The 19,508-nt window shown below is 39.8% G+C and overlaps 1 protein-coding gene across 1 annotated transcript; it reads left to right on the top strand.

The window, feature by feature from the left end:
• Nucleotides 1-438: 438 nt before the first annotated feature.
• On the top strand, nt 439-18,136 carry gxylt2 (glucoside xylosyltransferase 2). The gene is made up of 7 exons (XM_064305906.1): nt 439-906; nt 6,337-6,532; nt 9,888-10,019; nt 11,772-12,023; nt 12,340-12,463; nt 14,093-14,265; nt 15,569-18,136. Exons 1-7 carry the CDS (start codon nt 635-637, stop codon nt 15,746-15,748), a joined length of 1,329 nt encoding a protein of 442 aa, XP_064161976.1. The 5' UTR covers nt 439-634; the 3' UTR covers nt 15,749-18,136.
• Nucleotides 18,137-19,508: the final 1,372 nt, after the last annotated feature.

Consider the following 19,508-nt stretch of genomic DNA (forward strand, 5'->3'; position numbering starts at 1 on the left):
AAATAATATTTTGCCATGCTGTGCAAACAGCAAAAGCAATGGTACTAAATAATCAGCAGACCTACATCCTTTACCCAGACATTTCATTCACCGTCTCCAGAATGTTGTTAGGTGCCAGAGGGTGGTAAGAGCAAGGATTAAAGTACTCACGAATCCGTACAGCTAAATCCATGTGATGGCCAGGCTAACTTGGGTTTTGGGATGCCTTGTAAGCCAACTCGGTTTTTTAGACACGAATTTTTGGTCTAGAACTTAGCGTGAATGATTGTATACAAACCCACTCACTTCATCCAATTTCCTTGAATTAATTAATTTATTAAAAATGTTATGTATGTGCTCATTTTTTTGCTAAACCATTTGCATCACAAGTGTAACTTTTTTTATGATGTCCTCATGTCTTTTAAATCCCTTTTAGGTAACCATTCTTCTAAATATTACGGTAAGAACAAGTAGGCCCTCCTCCTGGAGTAATTTTGTGTGGATGTGTTCGGTGGCGCTGCGCTCTGTATCATCTTTTGCACAATGCAACTAGGGAGAACAAATCATAAAATGTCAAGTCTGGTTTTAATTTCCTATCCCCAGCCATGAAGGAAAAATCTGACGTCTTTTCACGGAACCAGGACACTTTTTCACGATGAAAATTCATTGCAAGTTTGTGGTGATCGTTATATGCTTCGGAGTTTTGCTACTTTTGTACTTCTTAGTGGGCAATGCTGCAGACGAGCCGCCTTTGAAAGAAGTTGCGAATGATAACTCTTTTCCACCTTCATCCGGACTGGGAAAAATAGTTTCCGTGAAGTTGGGAAAAAAACCTCGACTATCTCGCATTTCACAAAATCAGCCACGTCCGAACCGAAGGGAAGGCAAAGTAACGCACAGAGGAGGCTTTGTAAATGCGAAGCTTAGGTAAGAAATCTTCGCATCAGTTCTTGCTTGCTAATGCTGATGATGTGATGCATTTTCTTCAAACTGTTCTTTCTGTGCACTACAAACCTCTGTTTTTGTCGTCACATATGTTCTAATTCTTGAGACATAATAATAATAATAGTATTGATAGCAATAGTAATAATACTAATAATAATAAAAAAATATTGTTATTATCAAACGGCATGATTACATTAAATCCTTATGTTTTCTATTATAATTAAAAATGTTTCTTTCTTTATTTATTTATTTATTTATTTTAGAAAATGGCTGTTAATTTACCACTCAATTGGATATGATTTTGGAGGCATTCATAGACATGGTTATTTGCTTTTTAAGAAGTTGCAGCATATGTCTGCCTGTAATCACTTTCTAGCCATGTAGGTCGACATGATACTACTTCAGTTATGGTCATTCAGAGAGGTGCATCTAATTGTCAAGGATCTATTGAAAGTAAACTGCAGCCACTACAGGTCAATTTGCATATATAATTATATTGAGACTTGTTTAACAAACCACAGTGTGTGCATGTGCGTGTGTGTATTATATTATACACGTACATACATGCATACATACATATTTGAAATAGATGCATTGCATTGATAGTCAAATATCAACAAGGGCATCACTTCAGCCTTCTATAGAATGGATTAAATCCAAAAATTGCTTTGGATTCAACCTTGTTATGCGAGTATTTTGTTATCATAATTTAGAACGGCTCATTATCTAAATCAAATATTATTTTTTTCTTGTAAGAATGTTTGTATAATTGGCTTGGTGATTTGATTACAAAAGCTCCTCTCCTATCATCACATTTAAATGTTAGTATCTGAATGGTGAGATAAAGGATATCACCCCTTCTTTGTCTATTGGCATCAGCATGCAGGTCAGATGGATAAAAAGACATTTGTGAGCAATTACTTAATCTCTGTTTCACCCAGATAAGGATTGTTCTACTATGCTGCAAAAGTTAATTTATCATGTTGGGATGAACTAAGGTCACCTTGAGATGAGTTAAGGCTAATTCCTAAGGAGCCACATGATCTGCCGAAAGGAATAGAATCACTGCTCCGTTTTGCTAATTAAATTTACATATTCCCTCATGGCACTTTTTGATTGCTGAGAAGAGGGTAAGTCACAGTTGCTGTTTAAAATATGATAGCAACCGTGTCAACGTTTATGCATATACAAATGAGCTTCTTTGCTTAAGGTTAAGATATCTCCCCCAACAGCTGCCCGAGCTCATGGTAGAGTGTCGTCTGCTGCGATCAGCTCATTTGTCTTTCTGCCTTTTACACAGTCAGTATTATAATTATTTTTTTTGCCATTCACCATTTTCCGCTTCTAAAATTGGACTGCATTTTCCGCTGTTATCTCCACAAACCAAATATAAGTCTTCTGTCAGTGTTCACGCCCACCTGCAGTTGCTCGCTGCTGATAAAAGTATGAATTGGAACAGCCCATCACCGGGAGAGGAAAACAATGACCAAAACAGGTCTGCCCGACACACTGTCTGATTAAGAAAACACAGTCCACAGCCATCTGAGGTCTTGGGTTGAGATCTGTGGAGAAGGACGAAATAAAGGAGAGTCAGGGTTGCATTTTTTTGGTAGTTATATTTTCTCACAATCTTTTTGCTCATCTTCCCTTTCATCGTCTCTTGTGGACACCATAACATCCTCTTGTAAGACTGCCTTTCACAGGCATCTATAAACAGAAATACGTGTTTGTCATACCGAGCACTTGTCTTTCTCTGGCTTGATAACAATGCTTCCTGCAGATACAGCCTTGAGCACTCCGCTTGGTTTTTGCTTCTATTTTGCCCCAGTAATCAGAATGGAGTTTTCTGAAAATATTGCTTGAATCCAGTGAGTATGCGCTGAAATAATGCGTTGGATTGCCACTTGTGTCAGGTGATTATCAGCATCGGTAATTGCACTTGCAAGCATTTATGAGCTGTTACTTTGCTTCTGGCAAGCAAGAATAATTTCACCAGAATTGCCATTGGTATTGGATTACACGAATAGAACACATGGGAGCCCCTGCCCGGAGCTAATGAAGAATGACCACTGAGCAATCCAAAATTCTAAAAGAAACATATCTAACAGGAAAACCAAGGCAAACATTTCACAGAAGAAAGATATGAGTCTGCTGAGCTGTGGCCAGGGTAAGAGTGTTTGTTTGATCCATCCATAGAGGCGGATCAAAAAAAAACAAAATGTGCTAAAAAAACACATGCCTGAAAAGTGGAATGAGATGGCAATGAGATGCAGGGGGATTTGGCAGGTTTTGGTGTTAGGCTTCATATGTGACAGGTACAGTCATATTGCACTCAGTGTCATTTTCCTCACTGTTTTGGGTTTCAGAGTGCCACCAGTCACAGAGGCATGAACCGTACTGTCATTTCACGCTAGATGTAGGAGATTTCTGACTGCTGTAATGAAGAGTTGCATTATTGCCGTTTTTTTCTGTTGATCTGTGATTCCGATGTTGATTCAGTATATTGTTTGTCTGCTATTGCAGACTGTATGTACATCACAAAACAAGGAAGCCTCCACATTTGCTGAATGCAGTCCTGATTATGCACATTTAGCAGGGTTTTCATTTCCAGCTCAATCTGGTTTGATGGTAAATATAGGTAGCTGCGCCAAGTCTTTCTCGCAGCTGGTGAGTGTTTATGTGCCAAAATGAGAGTAAAGCAACAAACTGAAATTGTCCAGAATAGTCTGTCCACACACACACACACAAACAAATGAACGCACAAGAATGTCAGTTCAGCCACAATTTCTTTCCACTCTTCAAAGCAGCCTTCCAGCCGTTGCTTTCTAAGCATTACATCACGTCAAACGTACCTTTAAACAAACAGAGCACCTTTCGTCCAGCATTTGCAATGCAGGTGAATAATGTGTCTGAAGCCACATGAAGCGTTACGTTGCAGGCACATTATGTAAAGCTGTTAAAGCGTCATCCAGGATGAGTGAAGGCCTGGCTCTCTGCAGCGGTCTGAAATCTCCCCCACTCACCCATACACCCGGGGGTGGTTCAGGAATTTACTCCTGTACGCCTCGTCAAAGGAATTCGTTTACAGTAACTAGCTTTATCTGCCACGAAGCCAAGAGTGCGTAAAAAAAAAAGGTGCCCTTGGCACACAGGACCACAGTTTCAAGTTGGAAAAATCTGTTAAGCAGCCTGCCGTGGGAGATGATCTGCAGTGCGGGGCTCGTTTAAACAGGCGGGCTCTGTTCGGCCCATGGGGCATGGAGAGCATTTTCATATGAGGAATGAATGCTGCAGCCTCTTCTGATTACGATGAACCTTTGATCGAATCTCCCAGGCTGACTAAACGTCCTCACAGCCCTGTGGCTCACCTCTGAAAGTCGTGATTGTAGAAGCATTGTTTTTGCTTAATTATTTTCTGAAATTAGTTAGGCTACTTAATATTTTGATAGTTTGTTGTACCTGATATCTAAAGATGTTTTTAGGTACAGTGATTAATTCCTCTCCTTTTGTAGGTGTAATTAAATAATGCATTTATTCACATTTTCTTCTGCTAGTGATGAGTTAAATCCCTTTTTGTAACTCATCATAGCCAGGTTAAACCTGTCGTACCTTTTATAGAATTGTTGAATGAGGGACCAGGCATTTCACAGAGACTCCTCCTTGCATATATGCCACAAGCTCCTTAGAGTTTTACAGTTGTGTATGTGTTCACTTGTTTTGTGTTGTGTTGTTCAGGTGACAAGTGTTGTCTACATTAGAACCCTATTGAGGAGAAATGTTGCCTGTGGAAAAAGGTAATTGCAGTACAGTATGAAGAAACTTTCGAATTTGCACCAAGAAATGAAACAAATCCACTGAAGGGATTTTATTTTTTTTTGCCAGAAACTGTCATCTAAGTTCTGCTCGCTTGGGACATGACTATAACCATTCCTTACAAATTATCAACCAGGCTCAGTTTTCTATGGTTGTCAATGTCTGTCTGTGGTAGTTTATAAATCCTGACCTTCAAAGCCTTCTACCATGACAGGTTTCTCTGGACCTTCCCATCAATCCTAATCAGAGTCTCTCAGCCTTGCATCAAAAACAAACTGGTTCACTGTGAAGATTGGCCCACTTTCCCCATCTCTGATACTGTGTTTCATCTTATAAAAAAATGACTTTTATGTAAAAAAAACCAAAAAAAAAACAATTCTTTATATCTTTGGAATTCTGTGGGTGTCCCTGTGTTTTTATACCTTTGCTAAGAAGGGGCGCCTGCTCCCCTCCAAAAAGTAGGGTAATTTCCTTTACAAACTTAGAAAGAGCTGTTGTACAGAGTGTACACAATCTCTCCAGGTACAACTTGTGAGGGTTTGCATTTGCATGAACAAAGAAAATGAGTCATGAAACCAAACCACAGGAAAATAAAAAATGACTTGCTGTATATCATTATTGCAACATTGACATTCAATTTTTACAGATAGCTGCATTGTCATTTTTGTGTAGTCTTCCAGCCCCTCAAATTCAAAGGCATTCACACTCTGTGCTGCAGTGGCAGCAATTCTCACATCAGATACAGAAACCCCATGGCTTCCGGCATGACAGAACAAAATCCTCAGGGTATGGTTCAGGACTACAAGAGATGTGGAAAGGAAGAAGAATAAATGATGGACTGCAACATTTTAAAGTGTCTGAGTGTGTGCATTAATCTGCTGCCAGACACCAGTGTGCTGGGAGATGGCTGGAATGTATCTCTGGCATGCCAGCTCATGTTTCTGATAGGGTCTGTGGCAGTGAGGAGTTCATGCTGTACAGTGTGTTGCTGTTTTCTGTGATGACATGTTCTGAGTCATTTCATGTGAAATGGAACAGCTAGGATTTTCGAGTTGCCATGTCTGTAAGCAAATTTCATTTTGAGCCTGTGAAGTGCTGTATCAAAACTGAAATCAAAAAAAGGTGGGACTTTATAAATATTCATTAACATATTTTTGACATTTCTGAAAAATTTCAATATGCAGATTCTCACAAAAACATAAAGTGCCAAAAAAATTACCAGTTCACAAGAGCTGTAATAAGACACCAAGTTCCTGACAGCATATTAGCTATTTTGTGTGGATAAAAAAAAAAAAAAACTAGCGATTTCTTAAATAATTCCTGGGGACTGTACAATATGAATCTGAACTGTTGGCTTTTTTTCCCCAAAACTGCATGTACCAACCTTTGAGATAATGTGAAATGGTCATGCCATTTTCAGTTCTACTTCACACGGAATTGCTATTTTCATGGGCATGTTGAGGCTGTTGTGTTGACAGTGTCATGATACTGCATGTTGGTGACTTCCTCTCAGGTCAGGGCCAACCTTCACTGTCCTGTTTTTGTACCTACCTGTCACGTGCACCTCAAGCGAGCGCGTGTTCACCTGTTTTCCGGCAGGCAGAAGAACGAGGCGGGGCGTCCCGTGTCCGGGAGTGCCCTGTCGGAGGATTGGATGCACCTGGCCGTGGTGGCCTGTGGGAGTCGGCTGGACGAGACGCTCACCTTGATCAAATCTGCTCTCCTGTTCAGCGTGAAGAAGATTAAGTTCCACATTTTCACCGAGGAGGCCCTGGCCTCGCCTTTCCAGAAAGGGGTGAGTTCTGTGATTAATGGAACCCAATGGGGTTCACTCGCTCTTTAGGGGACAGGTTTCTGTGAGGGTTGATTTGTCAGTGCATTGACACTTCTGCAGTTTTTACCTTTATCTATAAGTCATGTTCATTTCTGTGATCCAGTGAGTATGCCGATGCGTTTTATCATTCGCTCTGTAGCCATCATGTAAAAACTAAAAGGTAGTTTCAGATGTATAAATAAATTCACTTGAGGATGTGGTTTGAAACAAATGTTTTTTTCTTTGTCCCTGTGGTTGTGGCATCCCATGCGTTTCTGACATTTTTTTATCACTTGATGAATTACCCCAGGACATGCTTCATTAAATTACTAACTGCAGTTTCAAAATCACCTTGGAGCTTTTTTTATTTTTGTTCTGTGAGGCGTCCTACAAGGTCCTGAATCACTGTGCAGATTATAAATGAATATTCTACCAACCAGCCTATTGGTACTGTTTACAGTTATATGTCATAGCGCTGGGAAGTTGTCATGACAGTGTATTTTTCTTTTCAAGTATATTTTTGTTACTTGTGCTTTGAACTTGGGTTTTCATCATGTTTAATTGCTATGAAGGCATTTTCTCCTTGACATATATATTTTTCTGAATCAAGAATTTCAGAAGGTTCAGGAGTGCTGTGAATCATGTGTTCATAGCATTTGTCATTAAAAGTATGACCCAGAAGGTCCTGTACCTTATGTTTACATCTTAAAATATAACCAGCACTTTAACTTGAGTTAAATTATTTATGATTTGCTTTGTTTTGTTACCATTTTTTTTATCCATTTCTTTAAACCAATTTTTATTTCTGCAGCATACAATACTGCGTGCAAGACTGCTGTGGTTCTGTGCTGAACTAACGGCAGACCTGCACAGGCGATAGCTAAGCCCTGTAATCAGAAGCAGATGTTGCGCATGATGGTCTATTTTCAGTCGTAGCAGACGGCGAGCACATGTCCAGGATGCTTGTGTTGTATGGTGCGCTTCGGAGACGAATAAGTCTGTTCTATAGCAGGAAAGTTAGCTGTAGCCTAGCTGCTTTGATCTTTCTCATTCTCAGCAACAACTCTGCCAGCTCGACGTGTTGTGGTGTTTCTCTCTGAGACCAATAGTTTAATAATACAGGCAATTACGGAGGGCTCAGCATTTAACAGAGCAGAAAATTGTGGGCTTCACTTACAGCGAGAAGGCTTTAAGGGGGCGTCTGGTGAAATGGGCCTCCTCCCCCAGCACACACCATCGTGGGGTTTTCCATCTCTTTTTTGTGCTAGACTGCAGCAGATGGGGAACAGCAGCACAATATGCAGCACATAGTTTTTACTGTCATTTTCAGCGAGGATGATGACAAGTAGTTTTGAGCGTTCTGAGGCATGCACACACGCACACACACAAATAAAATTAATCCATGTCTCCATCCTAAGAACCCCACCCATCTCCCTTCCCTCAATTCTTATATAACCAAAACATACCTGTATTAAGATTTGTATACTGGTTTGTTAGTACACATTTGTATTGTTATATTCTCCTAAAATTACATGTCTCAAGAAGTAATGTTTATAAATTACTCTTGACAACTTTGTGACAGTTTATTTTATTTTTGAGACTGTGTTAATGAAGTGTTTGGCGTATGCTAAACCTGAGGTACTATTGATGATGGTGTGATATCTCTCAACCAGTGCTGATGAATAGTTATAAAAGTGTACACAAATGTTTGATGTAGAGAGAACAGACCATTCAACCTAATCTTTTCATTGGAGTCTATAGAATGCTATCAGAACTGTGTCAAACCTGTTAATGGTCTCTGCTCCTGCTCTTAGAAAACAATTATATTTATCAATAACTGTTTGTGTGTGAAAAAAGCCTTTTGTAACAGTGCAAATGCCCACCAAAGCACTCTTTTTCTGCAGTTAGAAGATAGGCTATGTCATCCTGAAAGAATTTCTGCAGTCTAGTCCTGCTGTTATTTAATTCCTTTGAAATAATATCACATCCCCATTTTTTTTCCTGTGACTGAGGAAATGAAGTGATTTAATCTTTCTTCGTACTCTATAAGTTTAATAGTTCAGGTCCAGTCTTACTAGTCTTTTGTGTACTATTTTGAGTGCTTCTTATGTTGAGGTACAGAACTGCTTTAAATGGGGCTGGGTGGTCTTTATATTATTTCCTCAGAGCTGTATGCCTGGATCATATTTGCTGTATCTTATTAGCTTTATTACTGCTTCACTGCAAAGTCTACATCAAGAAAGAATTTCTGCAGTTGATGAAAAGTGTTGATGATGAATTGTAACAGCGTGCTCTGTTTGAAGTCATGTTGAAGATAAGTTATACTTATAACTACTATGTATTGTTCTCTTCTTTCTTGAACATGTGGTCGAGAAACATTTAACCTGCATCACCCTAGGTACTCTAGCTGGAATAATCAGTGGTTAGTAGTCAAAAGAACATGACTAAATATGCTATCAAGGACCACTTAATGAACCTGGCGCAAGGGTGAAAATCCCTGAACAGGGCTGCCCAGTCCTATACATCCATACGATAAGAGATAAGATATACTTTATTGAACCCCGTGGGGTAATCTGTCCTCTGAATTTTGACCCATCCTAGTCACTTAGGAGCAGTGGGCAGCCACAATGCAGTGCCCGGGGTCCAGTTCTGAGGCCAGTGCCTTGGTCAAGGGCAACTGCAGGAGTGCACCTAACATGCATGTCTTTGAGTGTGGGAGGAAACTGGAGTACCCGGAGTAAACCCACGCGAACACAGGGAGAACATGCAAACTCCACACAGAAAGGCCCCAAGCCGAGATTCAAACCCACAACCTTCGTACTGTGAGGCAACAGTGCTAACCACTGTGCCACTGTGTCCGCCCAAAATGTTTACATTCCGACCCTTCTCAGTATTATTATAGCCCATGCCTACTATTTCTAGCATTCATGACTTTACTAATCATTTATTGATTAGTTTAATCAGGTGTTGTAGGTCTGCTGTAGAGCAAAAGCTGGCATTGTCTGGCCCTTCATGGATAAGATTACACACCCCTTTATTAACCCTTTGAAGAGTAGATTTTTTGTTCTTTTTTCTTCAAAATTCTAAATCAGTGTTCTAGAACTTCATTGCTTTCAGTTACCAGTAGTGATTGTTACATCAGCAGAGAACATTCTAATTACATATTTGTGATACTATAAAAGATTGATTGAATGATTAATTGGCATGGTTAAAGTGATTGCTAGGCTGGCTTCAAGAGACTTGTATTAATGTCTAGGGCTGGAGGATGGAACTACAGGTTAAAAAAGAAACTAAGGAATAACCTTAGCTATAACAGTCTTTTTTTTTGTTCTTACAGCTCAGCAAGTGGCCCCGCCATGTCTCCTCAAGGTTTCAGTATAGTGTTTATCCAATCACCTTCTCAGTGGGGAATGCTGAGGAGTGGAAGAAGCTCTTCAAGCCTTGTGCTGCCCAGAGGCTCTTTCTCCCAGTAAGACTCTCAGTCAAGCAGTGCCCACGTCAGTCTGCCTGTCTCCTGGGCTTGCTCTCTCTCTCTCTCTCTCACTCTCTCTTTTTTTCTTTATCCCTCCCTCTCTCTCCCTCTCTCTCTCAAAGCATTTATGCATTTACATATTTACATGCATTTATTAAAAATTTGTGATTTATTTCATCATTTCTGGATCTTGATTTATACTGAAAGGTGTAAAAATACTCCACTCAGGATAAATTTTGATTACAAATTTGAAACTGCCCCAAACTAATGCTTTAGGGATATTGCATGTGGCCACAACACTCCCACATAACATGTATTTATTCTTCCTATTGCTCTATTTTGGAACTGCATGTTTAACGATTTGCTGGGATTGTGGGTAATCTTTTAATGACAAAAGAAAATTCTTCTGCTTCTTATTTGACATTTTTATACAAACTGGTTGAGCAACAGAGAAGTAAGAATAATTTGGTACAAATTCTGATTTAATTTAATTTTGGTCAGGGAAGCCAATCTGTTTCTTTATTATGAATAATGTCTCTACATGCCCAAGACCCAACCCCCCCCCCCATCCTCACTTTGATGCTTGATTGTATCTCCTATTTTTCATTTCTGTTTTGTAGAGGATTAAATGCATGAAGCACCTGCAATTATATGTTCTTCGTTTTTATGTCATCATTCTTCAGAGGGAGACCTTGAAACAGTGGGAGAGTGCTTCCTGGAGATGTAGCTGGAAATAGAATGTTAAAATGTGTTTCTTTTCTACTTGAACATGGCATAACAGGGTTCTTAAGTCATTGTGACACTAAAGCAAGCGTGGCGCATGAGGGGATTATGGCTTCTCTGAGAATTTAAGCCCTGGCTATTTTGTTATTGTTGCCTTTTTGCCCCTTTTTAAGAAGATGCCTCTTGGAAATATTGCACATATTGTTTTTAGTTTTAAAACTTAGCTCTGGATGTTATGTGACAGTCTTTTAGTCTCAAGCCAGATTCACGTATACATTTTTTTTGCATGGCACACCTTGTCCCACACAGAGCATAAAATAGGAATAGAGAACACACAAAGTAGAGTCAGAAATGAAATTGCTTTTATTCAAGACTGACAGTCTTAGCGAGCCATTCATTAAGAGATGTCATTTTGAATTTATCTCCTGTTTTTTTCCCAATTATTTTTGTCTTTTTTTTCTCCAAGAAAGAGGAACTATGTCAAGACTCTGCAAAGCATTAAATTGGCATATTAATACGATATTACCCCACCCTTTCCCTCCTCTCGGTCATGCCAGTACCAGTTTTATCGTTGTGAGTTTACTCATTTTGTACTTAATTTGTGTTGCCTGAGCTAGCAGCAGTAGCAGATGGCCACATTACAGCTGCATTCTGGAGGGCACAGCTTGAACCACAGCACTTTTTTTTGTTGTCTTCAGCAGGTCATCCCAGAGGAGCTATGTTCCTCTACATTCTGTTCTAATGTTTTGGATTATTTTTGCTTTTACGAACATTTTTCTTATGATTTGTTACTACATTTTGAGCCACACAAATTAGATTCTCAATTTCAGTTTGAATTAAGGTGTATTAATTAACTTTGAGATAACAAACTGCTTTCATTGAACACAGCTTGTTTCACAACAACCCATTGACACATTCCTAATATGAAATGCCACTGCTGTTGAGAATAGTTATTAAAAAATATAGCAAAAGCCAAGTTTGTGGTTGAAGCGCAGAGAACAGAATGCTCTCCTGTTGTGATAACAGGTGATCTTGAAGGACGTGGACTCCCTCCTGTACGTGGACACGGATGTTCTCTTCCTGAGGCCCTTGGATGACATCTGGAGCTTCCTGAAGGAGTTCAACAGCACCCAGCTGGCCGCCATGGCGCCCGAGCACGAGATACCCAAGATCGGGTGGTACAGTCGCTTCGCGCGGCACCCCTTCTACGGGGTGACGGGGGTAAACTCGGGGGTGATGCTAATGAACCTCACTCGGATACGCAGCACTCTCTTCAAGGTGGGTGGACACCAACATTAGCCATGTCCTTGTCTGTTCTGCCGTCTGTTCCTCTGTTTTCCTCTGACTGATGACCAGTCAGGAGCTTTAGAAATTATGTGTTGTTCTAAAATGACTGAAAGCTGTCATTATGCCCTGACTTATTTCTTACAGACTAATAGGTGTGGTTCTGAGGAGGTGTCCCTAATAATCACATTCTTTTGAATATAACATTTTTACTATTTGGAAATGGAGAGTAACATCTATTTAAAAGAAAATGAATGATGCCATTTAAAGGGTGACTTGTGGAATTTGAAAGCACTTGTTGATCTTGCAGAACAACATGATCTCTACTGGCCTGTCATGGGAGGACCTCCTTCACCCCCTCTACCAAAAGTACAGAAACCACATCACCTGGGGTGACCAGGACCTTCTCAACATCATCTTCCACTTCAACCCTGGTACGGTACATGCTGTGAAGAGTTGCACTGAAAAGGAGCACCAGGATGTTTTTTAAACACAGAGGGGCTTTGGTGAACATTAGACAAAGTGTGCAAAAGAAATGATCAGTATGCAAATTTCAACACAGCAGGTACACTGGAATTTAAACACATTGGGAATAAGTGTTGTTCAGAACTCAAAATGCATTGATCTTAATATGAATACTTTATTAGAATGCTTAGTGTTATTACTTTTGCCTTATTTTTTTTAAACAGGCTCTCATTTTTATATATTAGTTTATGTTAATATCCAAGTAATCAAACAAGCGGTAAGTGGAATTTCATATCAACTCACCCCCTGGTAACTCACAAATGCATATAATTCACGCTTGTGTTTCCTGCCAATTAACAGAAATGCTCCAGTGTTGAAGAGTGGGCATGATGTAATTAACATATGCACGCAGCATAACAATAACCAGTTTGCTGTTGATAGTTACTAGCAAAAGAAAACGAAGAAAAGGTAAAATTTGTGTTTTGGGCTACTGTTAAGACACTATTACAGTGCATGGATGGGCCCCACGGTCAGATATCAATCCCGGACTGTGTCAGCACTGACTGTGGCTGGCAGCCCCATGGGACGATGCACAATTGCCTCTGGTGTTGGCCAGTAATTGGATGGTTTTAGTCAGTCCGGTCAGTCAGGATGCAGGGCGCAGTGTCTTTGCGCAACAAAAACCCCCACTGGTTAATTAGTGCCTGCAAGTCCATCTCATAAGCCACACATGAAGTGTCTTCCTCTGACACGTCTGTGGAAGATTGACTTTCAAACTTCGGTGTGATAATAAATGTATATGTTGTATAAGTATAGATATACCCTGACACACTATGGATTATGCTAGCTGCCAAGTGACTGGACTTCAATAGTATCTTTATGTTGACATCAAGGAGGAGAATGGCTGTGCTCCTACACAGATGATTGCTCTTTTAACCAGAAAAGAGAAGAGGGACATGGTCAGGTGGCCAGTGAAACTGTATAAGATGATGCACTTACTGCCTTTAATTTATTTGAATGATGGATGATGAATAGAATATGCAGGTCTGTGCATTTCCTGAGAGAAGTCTTTTGAATTTAAACATGACTCACCCAAAATAGTAAATCAATGCGTTGGTGAAATTTCATACTTCTCCAGGGGAGCGAGTATTTTCACACTCTGCACCTACAGTGACAGATACAGGCACAGGTGTTGCCTGCAGAAATGGGTATTAAATATTCAGAGGCAGAGCAGGATTTGGCAAGGGCATTGTTGTTCTAACATCAGTAATAGGAAAAAAGTCATTTAAAACATATTCCCGCAAGTACCCACTAAGAGAGAGGGGAACATAGGGAACCGTTCAAAAGCAGTTGTAGCTGAATATGCACTCATTTCATTAGTGCAATTCTCAAAGCAACAAAGCATTGTTAGCCAGGTGTTAAACCGAAATGAACTAAATTTGATTAACCTTAATTGTTATGTTAAATTTGCATCATGAAAGTGGCCATCATTTTTTACATTTCTGTATTGTCTCTGTTAGGACAGCCTGTGACTGGTATCTGTAATAATGTGTGCTGTTACGATGCAGTTCATTTATGCTTGTCTTCCTGTATCCTAGAGTGCCTCTATACGTTCCCGTGCCAGTGGAACTACAGGCCTGACCACTGCATGTATGGCAGCAACTGCAAGGGGGCGGAGGAAGAGGGCGTGGCTATTCTTCACGGCAACCGAGGAGCATATCACGATGACAAGCAGCCTGCCTTCAAAGCAGTGTATGATGCGATACATGATGTGAGTAAACCGTATTTCAGTCAATCAATCTTTATTGTAGAGAGGGCAGAGAGAGTAGTTATGATGAGCGTGAGCTGTTTCATATTGAGCTTGTTGATTGCAATAGAGACCTTGGATCTCTTAGTCCTGTTAGTCCCCATGACAGGCACCCTAAAATGGTGGCCTGAGGGCAATAGCTCAAACTCGTTCTGCAGGGGATGGTCAGGACGGTCTAAAACTGCCTTGGCCTTCCTAAGGACCTGCTTTTTATCTGAAGAGTGAGAAGGACTCCCTATGGAATAGGGATATGTTTATATGCAGTACTGGTTCAAACATATACTTTTAATGTTTTATATTCAGTACATTTTGACCCCCAAGCTGGTCAGCGTGTAACAGGTTTGAGGTCAATTCCATAGCAGTGCAGTCAATTCACAGGAGGAGAAGAAACTGTGTTCATTTTGAGTTAGTGCACAGTCATACTGAAAACTATCACACCTTATTCATAATCAAACCCTGTCTACTGCAACTTATGGGATGCTTCTATTAGTTGGACATTGTCTGTTTCATTAATAATTTCATGCCTTATGTATTTTGTTACTGCATCGTTTCCTTTTTTCCAAATGCACTGTTTCGGACATAATAGATCATAAAACCACTCAATAAAAATTTGACTGGATGGTTTTCTATCAGGTGTGATTTTCTTTGTTAAATTTTGTAATCTGAAATTTTACAGATGCGGCTAAAATGTGCTGGTGTTATGTATTACATTTTTTTTAAATTTGGCAGACACAGTAAAAAGTTCAGCGTTAATTCAGCTCTTAACAGAGTACATACTTTATGGTCCTACTCTGGACCAGAGCAGTTGATTTAACACTGAAAATTTTACTGTGCACTTTTATCCAGATCAATTTACTTGGATTACACTTCTACATCCAATCCATGTATACAGCTGGATATTTAGTGATGCAATTCAGATTAAATACCTTGCTCAATGGTACAACAGCAGCAAACCAGCTGGGAATTGAACCCACAACATTTGAACAAGTTTTAGTTACAAACCCAGTTCCCTAATCATCACGCTACCCTGCCACTCGTTTATGACTCATCAGAACAGAGCTCCATCTGCTGGTCAAGTGAGAAATGTAATACTGCATAGATACAGTAAAAGCACACGTGGACACCCCAACCATTTTCATCTTAGTCTGGCTTTGTCTATTAGTTAATCATTTTTCCTGTATATGCATGCCTCTGAACCATATCTGAAGCTGTGCACTGAAAACAAAAGTCCACACGCTAATTTATAATATATTTTCCTTATTTTCAGTATCCCTTTGATGACAACATATTCCAGTCTTTGTTCTATCCACTCCAGACGAAGTTCCTGGACACTGTCAACACATTGTGTGGCAGGATACCCCAAGTGTTCCTCAAACAAGTGGAAAAGACTATGAAGACGTTGTACGAGCAGAAAGTGATCGTTCGTGTGAAACGGCCCCACAAATAATTTTTTATGGATGGGGGAAAAAAATACAAACTTATCTCAAATGTTCTCTCTGTGCATTTTAACTGGGAGGTGCATACAGAGTACCAACAGAAAGGAATATGAATTCTTGGTCTGTGACATTACAGCTGAATCTTTCCAAGGAGGATGTGCAATGTAAAGAAATAATGCTCCTGATATGGACGGGCTGCATCCTGATAACATGGCCACGTGTACATGTTTGGGGGCTTGGAAGGGATGGAATGGATCTCCATCCCTCAGCATCAGAAAGGATCTGCAGGGTGTATACTGGAGGAGGCCTGACACCCAGATTATGGGTTCCCAGAGTATAACATGCACCGCAGAAGCTGAGCATTTTGGCCAACAGACCACTCCACAAGGAGTGGCTACAGCAAGGGAAATAAACGGGAAGAACATGAATCCACTTTTGAGAGCCGATGACCATTTCTAGAAACTTGCCGTTAACATGGCTTTTCAACTTGCCTGTTCCTGATGTTCACAGTCAACATAATATTGCATTAAAGCAACATTTTACAGTGCTGGTCATCTCTGTTGTTACATAAGTTTCTATTACTCACAACTCTGCTCAAAAGAAATAATGTGAAATGGAGTATGTGAAATCTTAAATGAATATTTCTTAGAGCCATTGCTGGTATCTTTTTTGAGTAAAAGGCGAAGGCAGCCAAAGAGATAACACTCCCAATGGATGGGCAATTATGTACTCAACAAAGGGGACATTTTTCAGTACAAAGGAGCCATTTTAAAGTAAACAAAAGATATGGAAAGGCATAGTTTCCTTTACCTGAGCACTGCTAACAATGTAAAAACATTGTTGATTGTCACATTATGCTGTCAGAATGTGAATTTCGCCCTGTCATTTACATTTTGGCATCATGTGACACACCCCAGATATCACTTTCACTTCCAAAATTAGATCAGCAGTGGGCTCAGAAAGGTAATGCTATCTCTGATTGACCCTGATGATCTAAACCATAGAAAAATAGTCAAGTAAAGAAATGCTAATAATACTACAGTAAATACAAGTAATTGTGTCATCATCTCTTTAAATGATCTGTTACTTTCACAGCGTTCTAACAGTATTTTTGGCTGGACCGCAACAGCGGATGTCTGTGACTGACTGACTGAGAGATGTAGTTACACCATTGGTCGGCCGAGTTATGAAGTTACACCATTGGTCGGCTGGATCACGTATGTTAGGTCCAGCCATATACTAGGTTTTGACCTGGTCTTGTTTAAATATTTTTCTCCAACTCCATGATGTCAGAATTGATGCCTCATAGTGATTTAACCTGCAGATGTTATTTAAGCAGTGTGCCACAACGCATCCATAGCAGAACTTTCACTAAGAGGTTTCAAACGAGCCCCCTCTTTGCCTGAAGGAGTCTGTGATTGATGTCTTTATGTCCTACAGAGTTGATGTCTGCATTAGTCATGTATAGCTTTCGGAGGCATCCATTGTGATGAAGCTTCATTAAGTCTATCAGAAGTGTTATCATGCGACACAGGCTGGTACAGTATCGCAGTGACTCCTAATGAGTATGAGAATTCAGTGAACAAATCGCATACTCCCTGTAAATGTGGATTTTGGTGCTGGTGTGGGAGGGGGTGTGCGGTGAAAATTGAGTATCATGGAGTAACAGTATTATATACACTTTTAAATTCATTATCCAATAAACAGTTTATCTGTGCACTTTATATCATGCCTGGCTTTTGGATTTTACAGTACCACAGTCGGAGCAGAATTCACAGCTCTGATTTTTGGTACATCTGAATTAGCTGTATTCTTTCATTTAGAAAATATATGGCCAAATACTAGGAAAGCAAACCCGGGGTTCTGTGACTCTCAGATAAAGAACCTGTCCTGTTAAAGCTATGGTATGTGTAATAACTTCAAAGTATTGTGTATATGTTCACAGTTCACATTTGGAAGTCCGAGCACACACACACATTAGTTCTGTAGTAGAATTGTGAGGGCTGGAACATGCACCTGACATGTAAATGTGATACAAATATTTATAACTGAAGAGTACAGCAAAGCGATCGGAAGGATGTTTGAATATTCAAACCTAAACACCTTTTTCTGTTGAGAAGTTGTGGTTGAGAAGTATAGCATCGCTGTGATCATCTCGTCAACTTTGATACTGAAGACATTGGTCTCCAGATTGATTGTATTCCCATATTACAATGTTTACTTTTTCTGTTCAAATTAAGAAAATGCACTTAAGGTTAAAAACTTCCAAAGCAAATGAATGTTATCTTTCTGTCAGGATTGCTTTTGTTCACATTTTTGGCAAAAAAAAAAAAGAAAAAAAATTTGCATTGCTATATTGTTGCATGAAGTCTTTGTAATAAATGAACATGAAACACTGATCGAAGTCATTTATTTTTTCACTGCGGACAGCGCACGCATGTTAAATGTCCATACATCAGTTTTCTATTTCTGCTTTAACTGAAATTTTATGAATATGAGGAGATCCATAATATTAACATTTTTTCGCTGAAAAGTCATTCAAGAGATTTGTGGTTGCATTGACTGTGATGTATTTACCGTATTTAAACTCTGAAGTTACAGTATCTTATTCTCTGTAGAATTTTGTTGATCGGGGCTATTATGGTTGACACTGGCAGACCAACACCACTTCCATCAGCAGCATAGCTTTCCCAGGGGGTTTCCCATCCCAGTACTAACCAAGCCCACACTTGCTTAGCTTTAGCCATTCAGCAGAGCAGGGTACATGGTGGTATGGCTGCTGACAAGTCAGGGGCAGTGCAGCCAGCTGTGCTCTCTCCTGTCTGAATTCCACTATTTGTTCATGGCCAAAGACAGTGAGTGTACACAGACAAATGTCACTCATACGACACTGACACGGGCAACTCCTTCTATCCACCAGTGGCTGTGGTGCTGTGGCTGTGGGCTGCAGGCAGCATCATTTGCCCCTCTGAAAGCCTGTGGGCCTCCCCAGGAAGTGCTGGTAAGAAAAAAAAAAGATGGCTCTCTCTGGTACTGTGTAGACAGTGCAGTAATTGAAAAAGACTCTTAACCGCTTCCCCTTATTGATGGTAAGACAGCATAGGGGATTCGTCCTGGTTTAGTTCACTCGACCTACATAGAGATTACTGGCCGGTCCCCCTCACTGCCACTGCATGCTCAAAGATGGCCTTTAATGTGGGGAAAGGCCGTGTAAATTTAACATAATGCTAATGGCAACCGATTCACGTTCAAGCGGCTGATGAAGTGAGTGTTGCAAGGTGTGCCAGCGACAACATTCGTAGTCTACTTAGAAGATACTGGTGCATGCCATTATTGAACACTCCGATACAGTAGGTGGCGGTATGTGCCTTTCTGTTTGTGTTTTAAAATGGCCAGAGAAGTAGAAGAAGTTGTTAAATTACCTAAACGGTCTTTTTTTATTTTATTTATTTTTTATGAACAAAAATGAGGATACGCAGCAATGGGACAAGTTACCCTTTCAGAAATACACAGAATTTCAAGTGATTCGTGCAGACATTAAAAGTTTTTAAAAGGAGAAAGAAAGAAGAGAAAAAAATGCTGGGGTATATACAAAAAAAAGAATAAAAAAGAAAAAAGAGCACAACATATATCAATCATTTTAAGCACTTCTGAAGACTTCATAATAGTGTCCATATAACGTTTAATCTCCATATAAAGTATTTAGAATATGGGTTTCTTTACATTTATTGATATGAAACTCTGTCATTAGTATTAATTTATTAATTTAAA

Source organism: Anguilla rostrata, chromosome 13 (assembly GCF_018555375.3).
Source record: "Anguilla rostrata isolate EN2019 chromosome 13, ASM1855537v3, whole genome shotgun sequence".
NCBI classification, from domain to species: Eukaryota; Metazoa; Chordata; class Actinopteri; order Anguilliformes; family Anguillidae; genus Anguilla; species Anguilla rostrata.